At 39.5% G+C, this 9286-nt stretch overlaps 1 protein-coding gene across 3 annotated transcripts; it reads left to right on the top strand.

Annotated features, from left to right (window-relative positions):
* Positions 1-146: 146 nt before the first annotated feature.
* Positions 147-6110, top strand: LOC111484805 (cadmium/zinc-transporting ATPase HMA3-like). Of its 3 annotated transcripts, XM_023131412.1 has the most exons (11): positions 147-241; positions 417-664; positions 1086-1349; positions 1605-1702; positions 1944-2199; positions 2281-2418; positions 2492-2822; positions 2918-3120; positions 3235-3437; positions 3842-4625; positions 4662-6110. In XM_023131412.1, the coding sequence occupies exons 2-11, from the start codon at positions 448-450 to the stop codon at positions 5840-5842; spliced, it is 3675 nt and encodes a 1224-aa protein (XP_022987180.1). In that variant the 5' UTR covers positions 147-241; positions 417-447; the 3' UTR covers positions 5843-6110. The 3 variants fall into 3 exon arrangements, with proteins under 3 accessions (XP_022987180.1, XP_022987177.1, XP_022987178.1); XM_023131409.1 differs by having other exon boundaries at positions 3842-6110; XM_023131410.1 differs by having other exon boundaries at positions 151-664; positions 3842-6110.
* Positions 6111-9286: the final 3176 nt, after the last annotated feature.

Genomic DNA, 9286 nt, shown 5'->3' on the forward strand with positions numbered 1-9286 from the left:
ATACAATTATTTTAGATTCCGTATATTGGGCCTCCTCCTTTGTATAAACTAAATCTGCTTACATTTTCATAAAAATTTTCTTAAAATGCACGTGAGTAGAACAAAAGAGGCATCTTCCCTTTATAAAAAGGCTAGTCACAAGCTTTAGGCTTCATTATTTTAAGGTTACCCATTCTTCCAATGCCCCATCATCTCAATCTTCTCCACGAAACGCCCTCGACGTTTTGGTAGCATTATCTGGGTCAATTCTCTTTCTCTTCCTCTAGAACACTCAAAATTGGTAGCTTGTTAGCATAACCACGCAATTCCCGAGAGAATCTTTTTCTGTTTATCCAACTTTAATTCTATTGGCTTGCACGGAAAAAGCTGCCCATCGGCGTTACAAACTTTTGTGTATTTATGCTTTTTATTTGCAGGGGGTTTCAATAGTGAGAGTCGACGGAGATTATGGCGGCGGCGGCGGCGGCGGAGGCGCCCGGAAACAATGGTGGCGCGTTGCAGAAGAGTTACTTTGATGTGTTGGGGATTTGCTGTTCTTCAGAAATTCCTCTGATTGAGAATATATTGAAGGAAATCGAAGGGATTAAAGAGATTAAAGTGATTGTCGCTACAAGAACTCTCATTGTTCTTCATCATAATCTCCTCGTTTCTCAAGCACAAATTGGTACGCTCAACCTCCATCTCTATCCTACGTGGATTTTTTTAAAAATATTTCATTTTTTTTAATCTAAATTAAACAAATTAACTTATTAATTTCATCTTAATATTTATGAAATCACATCACAAAATTTGGGATAAAATTATTGTTATTTGTTTTGTAAATGAGAATTTTTTAGATGGGGGAGAGGATGGAAGGGGAGTGGAACCCAATTAAATAAAGATGACGTGTAAAATAAATATGGTGGGTCCACCCTCATATATTCTGTTTCAAGTGACTGGTGACGTGGAAGTTGTTTCTTTTATAAAGGAGAATAATTTCCTTTTTCACGTCACTTCCTATTCTCTCATTTTTCAACAAAATATTTGTTGAATGAATTTACTTTAATAATATTAATTTTTAAATGGGAAAAATCAAAATGTGACAGTTAAAGCCCTAAATCAAGCAAGACTTGAAGCGAACGTTAGAGCATATGGAGACCAGCAGAAAAATCACCGGAAAAAATGGCCCAGCCCTTATGCGGTGGCGAGTGGGCTGTTGCTGCTGCTTTCGTTTCTCAAATATGTGAATCCTGTTTTCAAATGGGTGGCTTTGGCTGCCGTCGCCGCCGGTATCTGGCCCATTGCCCTCAAAAGCTTCACCGCCGTTCGCCATCTTAGAATCGACATCAACATTCTTGCTTTAATCGCCGGTAACACAAAAGTTTTAATTATAAATTTTAATATCCAATTAATTGATAAATTCCTCGTAGTTTATACATGAAACGACGGCGTAACATTGTTAAACGTCACGGTTAGGACACTGGCCATGACAGCGTTACTTGCATGCTTTACCTGTCTTCAACGACGATGCACCCACGTGGCGATTTTATTTTATTTTATTTATAATAAAAGAATTAACAATAATTATGAAACTTTTAATTTAAATAATAATTAAATTATTGCAGTGATCGGGACAATTGTGCTGAATGATTATTTGGAAGCGGCCACCATCGTCTTCCTCTTCACAATCGCCGAATGGCTCGAATCCAGAGCCGGCCACAAGGTTTTTTTTTTTTTTTTTTTTTTTTTTTTCTCTCTCTGAAATAATGTTCANTTTTTTTTTTTTTTTTTTTTTTTTTTTTTTTTTTTTTTTTTTTTTTTTCCTCTCTCTCTGAAATAATGTTCATTGCAAGAACAATCGCTAATGTGTCGGTTTCGATTCAAGTCGATTGAATTTTTAGTTCATTCAAATTATGCAAATCTAAAACTCAACCAAATTATGGAACATGGAAAAATGTGCTTAGGCCAACGCCGTCATGTCGTCCCTTCTAAGCATCGCCCCTCAGAAAGCGGTTTTAGCCGACACCGGCGAAGTTGTCGGCGCCGACGAGGTCAAAATGGGGACTCTGCTGGCGGTGAAGGCTGGTGAGGACATACCCATTGATGGAATCGTTGTGGAGGGAAAATGCGAAGTGGATGAGAAAACCCTTACAGGTGAATCTTTCCCTGTTGCCAAACAGAAGGATTCCACTGTTTGGGCTGGTACCATTAATTTAAACGGTAATCTCTCTCTGTTTGGTGAATTCTTTTCTGGTTTGGAATGTTAGGGAAGTTTTTGATTGTGGGGTCTTTTCGATTCAGGCTATGTTACTGTAAAAACTACTGCTCTTGCTGAAGATTGTGTGGTGGCTAAAATGGCTAAGCTGGTTGAAGAGGCTCAGAATAGTAAATCTAGAACTCAAAGGTTCATTGACAAATGTGCTAAATTCTATACTCCAGGTATGCCCACCAACTGTTTGAATAAAGTCCTGTAAAAGCCACGGCTGCTTAAGTTCATTTTTCTGATATGCAGCTGTTATAATCATATCAACTGGCATAGCGGTGATTCCATTTGCTTTGAGACTGCACAATCGCAGCCATTGGTTTCACTTGGCACTGGTTGTGCTAGTGAGCGCGTGTCCCTGTGCACTCATCCTTTCGACCCCTGTTGCGTCTTTCTGTGCACTTACCAAGGCAGCGACCTCTGGCCTCTTGATCAAAGGAGGTGACTGCCTTGAAACTCTTGGCAAAATTAAGATCATGGCCTTTGATAAAACTGGGACAATAACAAGGGGGGAATTTATGGTCACTGAATTTCAAGCTCTTGATAAGGAAAATATAAGCTTAGACACATTGCTATACTGGTAAGTGCAAATCATCCTTCTATTTTGTTGAAGGGTTTATGCAGTATAAGGAAGCTAATGATTTTTGTGTCAAACTTTGCCTTCTCCTTTCCCAGGGTGTCAAGCATTGAGAGCAAGTCCAGTCATCCAATGGCAGCTGCACTTGTCGACCATGGAAGATCACTATCCATTAACCCCAAACCTGAAAATGTGGATGACTTTCAAAATTTCCCTGGAGAAGGTGTCCATGGGAGAATTGATGGGAAAGACATCTACATTGGAAATCGAAAAATTGCTACAAGAGCCAATTGTGCAACAGGTTGGATTTTTCATGTAAAAACTAGAGAGTTCTTAAGTTTTCTGTTTCGGTGGAGAGAACAAAAAGCAACAACTTTTTCTTATCATCCTAACTTTTGGATGTAAAAATTTCCAGTCCCAGAGATCAAAGATGAAGCAAAGGATGGAAGGACTCTTGGATACGTTTTCTGTGGAACTACTGCAGCTGGTATCTTTACTCTATCTGATTCTTGTAGAACTGGAGCTAAGGAGGCCATGGCTGAGATCCGATCTCTCGGTATAAAAACAACCATGCTCACTGGAGACAGTTCTGCAGCAGCCTTGCAAGCACAAAAAGAAGTAAGCATTCTGTCCCCTGCATTGCATATGCAACATTGGTAATGTCACATAACGGGCATGCGTCCATGGGTAACACGCCTTGGATAAGCATGACCGTGACAATTGACATATAGATTTTTCACGTAGCACTGAAGCATATAGATCCCTCAAGAACTTTTCACAGAATCGATCGGTTTGTTTGGTTGTATGCTTTGGAATGCTTTTGGTTCATGATTCTTATGAAGCAATCCTATTTGAGTTATATTGGTTATGTTGGATTATTATTATGCTCAATCCTTTAGCAATGGCTAGTTTAAAACCCAAACTATTCAGAACAAGTAATAGTCCTTGTTACCATATATGTAAAAGGCCTACAATCCGTTATCGGAAAAGAGAATATAATGTTTCACTAACCTTATGTGCAGTTGGGAAAGGCTTTAGAAACCGTTCATGCAGAACTTCTACCTGAAGACAAGACAAGACTCATCAATGACTTCAAAAGGGAGGGACCAACAGCCATGATTGGAGATGGTTTAAACGACGCCCCTGCCTTGGCGACAGCCGATATTGGTATATCAATGGGAATCTCTGGTTCAGCTCTCGCAATAGAAACTGGAGATGTAATTCTAATGACTAATGACATAAGGAAAATTCCGAAAGCCATTCGACTCGCAAGAAGAGCTAATAGGAAAGTAATCGAAAATGTGATTCTGTCGGTCGCTCCTAGGACTGCTATACTCGGCCTGGCATTTGGTGGTCATCCACTTGTTTGGGCAGCTGTTCTTGCTGATGTTGGTGCCTGTGTGCTAGTTATCCTTAACAGTATGCTCCTGCTGCGAGGAACTGAAGGACACAAAGGGAAAAAGGCTGGCATGTTTTCTGCTTCTCACTGTTCCTCCAAACATAAATGTTGTCATGTTGGTAGCCATTCAGAAGAACATGGTGGTCACACCCATGATCACGGCTGCAGCAATGAAAGTTCCCACTCTTCTAGTCATCATCAACACCACCATCACCATCACCATCACCATGAGCATGAGGACTGCGGCTCTCTCAAGAAAACTCATAATGGTTGCTCAACTCAGAAATGTGCTTCTACGTGTGATTCTGGGATGAAAAAATCGAGTTCATGCAAGAAAAGTAAACTCGTGGACTCATGTTCTAGGGCGGATGATCCGGCAGGCAGTGTAAAACCCTTTGAACATGAGCATTGCGTCCATAACAACCAGCCCAACGAACATGAACATTGCGTCCATAACAACCATCCCGATGAACATGAACAGTGCGTCCATAACAACCATCCCGATGAACATGAACACTGCGTCCATAACAACCAGCCCGATGAACATGAACATTGCGTCCATAACAACCATCCCGATGAACATGGACACTGCATCCATAACAACCAGCCTGATGAACATGAACATCATACCCATTTTTCATGTGATGATCATCATGTCGAGGACGAACATTGCTCTCTGAAGAATACACTAGAGTTTTGCTCGTTTCCGAGATGTGCATCAAATTCATGTGAGAAAATCCAGTGCACAAGCTCACCCGCCAACCTTGATGGATCTGCAGGCAGTGATGAGCTCCATGAAAGAGGATGTTGTACTCATAATACCCAATCTGCTCAACATGATCATGAAATCCAAACTCTCAAATGTGATTTGGATGACAGCCACTCATCCAGTCCTGATCATCATAATGGTAATGGCTGTTGCTCTCAAAAGAACGCTCAGAAGGTTTCTTTATCTCATTCAATGTGTCATTCTGAGACCTGCAATTCAAGTCCTTGTGGGAAAACCAAATGTGTGGATTCAACTGAGAAGCAACACACGCCTAAAGGCAGTCTAGAACTCCTCCAAGACCATAACCATTGCCACCAAGGAAGCTGCGACACTTCCAATTTCGTCTCGGAATCCCAGGAAAACCACAGGAAAAACTGCAGTGGACCTTGTAAATCAAGACCAATAAGCAGGTGCACAGAAGATGAATGCACGGAAAGGGCTGAAATGATAGTTGATTGTGCTGAAGGAAACGAGCACCACAAGATGAAACAACATCATTGCCATACTCATTTGAGTCTTGAAAATGAAGGAGTTCATCCTCATTGCAAGGCATCAAAAGGAGATAACGATGGAGCAATCAACAAAACCACAAAAATCGAGCTCGAAGCAGCAGACCATTCGAACCCAAAACATGGCAACACTTGTAAGGCTTTGGAAAACAGAGAGACAAACAACAACTGTAAAACCTGCAGAAGAGGAAGCTCGCAACTCAAAATTGGCGAAACTTGTGTAGGCTTGAAGAAGAACAGAGAAATACGTGGGTGTTGTAAGAGCTACATGAGGGAGTGCTGCAGGAAGCATGGTGATATCAGAATGGCAGTCCGAGGAGGCTTAAACGAAATCATCATAGAATAGATCATGTAAGCCAGTTCTTATGTAATTATGCTTTCCCATAATACCATTTGATGAAAATGTCATCAGAGAAAGCATCATTACTAGTTACTACTACTGTATGAATATGATGTAATTGTTGATATCCAAGTGCAGGAAATAGTTTGATATCTGTGGATGCATGAGAATTTCTCTGTTTCAGTAATGTTGATGAACAGAGACCATTCGGAATGGATTCCAATTTGCAGTATAGTGGGAGTGGGAATCATGGGCTTAGACCCATGTTTTTGCAGGTTTTCTTCCCCATGTCATCTCAGGTATTTGTTCTCCATGGATAAGATTCGCCACGACTCTGCTCAAAACTGAATTCTAGCCGATCATAGGCTCCGTACGCAGTTGACAAACTGTCTTTTATTCTTGGAATCTTAGCTGATAAACAATATCTTTAGGTCATAAGAAGTTTGCTTTTGGACCCTATAAATAGTTGCTGCTGATCCATGCATCTTGTAAACATATAGATGAACAAAAGTCCTTAGGGATGGATTATTTGGATCGAGGAATAATGATGCATGAACAGATAGTGAGTGGAACCTGAGCCAAGAATGACTTGTCGGCCGAATTTTGATACCCATTTTTTCCGTCGGCACCGTCTTCTTCGGCTCTCGCTCCCTCTCGATCTTTCTCATGCTTCATTCTCGATGATCTTCAACAGTTTTGTAGCCCAATCCTAATGATTTTGCTGCTATAGATTCATAAGAAGGGATGGTTTCTTGAGATCGAAGAATAATGCATGAAGAGATGGTGAGTGGAATTTGAGCCAAGAATGACTTGCTGGCCGGCTTTCCGCCAGCACAGTCTTCTTCGGCTCTCGTTCCCTCTCCATCTTTCTCATGCTTCATTTTCGATCATCTTCCACATCCTTAGCTCAATCCTAATCGTTTTTAATGCTGCTGTTGTTGTTGTTGGAGGAGCTTCTTGAATGTTGCAGAAATGTCAACTCAATAATTCTTGTTCTTCTGAGATTGTCTCATGGGATTCCACCCCTTTCCCTCTTACCTTGGAGTCAAAATATAGCCATACCCCAAGTTGTCGAGAGAATTAACTACAACACGACATGGTTGGGCGTTGTTCGATTTTTATCCACTAAAATTCATGCTCAGGATTCATAATTCAAATGTAGCATTTGATGAACTCGACGTTCCCTTATGAATAAAACTATTCCCATAAAACAATACCGAGTCATTTTAACATGTTTTATCTTCACTCACATGTATCGTAAGAAAATTTATGAGAGGACACCGAACAAAAAGTGATTCTAAGTTAAACACGTTTAACCATAAAGTTTCTATGATTGAGCTATCGAAATTTAATGAGCACCTTATTGATATATGTAGTGACTTCCCATTCTTTTAAGCATTTCTTAATTATCTTATCTTCAAGATCACTCTCGTTCAAACATGGTCTCGATTCTTTACTCACCAATGTTATGAGAGTTTCTCACGGCTTCCCATCCTCTCCCCTTGGAATCAAAATATAGGCATACACCAAGTTGTTTGCTTATTATTCTCTTATCGGAATAGAATTCTCAACTAACTTAGTTCCACCACTTATCATCATAAATAAATTAGACTTAACTAATCATGTGCATGTTAAAGTGAAATAAGGTAATTTCACTAATATGAGCACAAATTAATTTAACTAATCAGGTGTATTTATTTTATTTTATTATTATTATTGTTAGTTGCAAAGCTAATTATACGGTTGGAGTTGATGAAATTGAAAACTTTGGGGCATATTGATATTACACCAAATTAGAAGGCTTAATTTGCAAAATCTCTCAACGTCAATTGAAATAGTACAACTCAAAACAACTCCTCCCGCCCCCGCCATACTCGTCCGACGTCTCAGTGCTCGTGGTTTCTTCGATGGCAGATTTTAAGCCCTTTCTAGGGTTCCGGTTCTCTATTTTCTTCTGGATTCTCATTTCAACCTCCATTGCTGCTGATCAACCGCTTGAAGAACTCAACGCCTTACATTTACCGTCGGAGCTTGAGCTGCTGAAGTCTAAGATCTCGTTTCTCGGTCAGTTTTGCGTCATTGCTTCCTCTTCCTCTTCATAATTCTACTGTGCCTGTTCTTTTTATTTTTTTTATTTTTTTTTATTTTCTAGGAAGTGTGGAAGAAGAAGAGGAAACTCTTTTGGTTGAGTTTCAAAATTCAGCAAACTGTTCATTGTGCTAAACGCTTTCATTTTTATTTTTTAATTTTTTTAATTTTTTTAAATTTTTACCTCCCGGGAGGATTTTCGTTTACGGTTGATTATTGAACTTGGAATGTATCTGACCTTTAGGTGTTAGAGAAACATTATGTTTACATTCTGTTCTGTTCAATTCCGTGAAGTGAGTTCCATTTATCTGATTTTCGCTGTTCTTTATTCTTGTGTTGTCTTGTGAAGAATCAACCCATTCAAGAGCAATCAGGCAAGGTTGTGATGTTCGAGAGGGACATTGCATTTCTTCGGGTGAGGCTTCTTTAAACATATATTTTTGAAAATGAACTCTCATTTGTGCTTGATCATTAACATGACACAGCACCTCATGACTTTCTTTTCAGCACTCAATATTTTTCTTTCTTTGGACGTTGTGGTGTCTAATGAATTTGTGTTTTGTGGCATCTGAGAATTTGACTTTTGACAAATTAATTCCTCTTGATTGCAAAATAGATTTACTGTTAACAAGGAGCATTCGAGTAAGGAATATACACTTCCACGAACTGATGAACTTGAGGGGCAGGTTTTAGGATCTTAGCAGTTTCCTTCTGCGTTCTTCCATTATCTGATAATATTGTCCCTAAGTTAGTAGACTTCAAAAAGCCAACATGAACCTACTTCAAAGCTTAAGCATCTACTCCGTCCCTTAAGGCTGAAAGTTAAAGTCCCCACCCCCAATTTTTGTAGTCAAGGTTGCTAAAGTCAAGGTAACGAAGAGCAAAAATCAGAAAATACCTATATATACTTTGGAATTCCACCGATGAGGGAGCACCATTGTTAGTAGTTATCATCCGTTCAGTGCTTTGGCTTTAACAATTAACGTTCAATAAATGTAGACGCCTTTTCTTGTTGAAGAGACCGAGTTCCAATGACATTGGAACATTTGGAGTTATTTATTCCTCTCATAGGTTAAGATTTCCTAAATTACATACATCATGTGTCTTCCAATACTAAGCAATCCACAATACAAAATTTTGCTGCACTCAAGTTTCAAATGATAAAACCGAACAAAGCTAGTCCAAGTGCTTCTTTCTGCGTATATAATAGATATGCAGGTTTTACTTAAGGTTATTGACCCACTCGAGTGGTGAAGTGGACTTCCATTCTTAACTGGTCGAATGATTTGAAGTTCCTGTCATATTTAATGTTGACTACTCATTGCTTCAAATGAGCACTCCAAATTCATCTAACCTTCTGAT

The sequence above is a fragment of the Cucurbita maxima genome, unplaced genomic scaffold, assembly GCF_002738345.1.
Source record: "Cucurbita maxima cultivar Rimu unplaced genomic scaffold, Cmax_1.0 Cma_Scf00010, whole genome shotgun sequence".
Taxonomy (NCBI): Eukaryota; Viridiplantae; Streptophyta; class Magnoliopsida; order Cucurbitales; family Cucurbitaceae; genus Cucurbita; species Cucurbita maxima.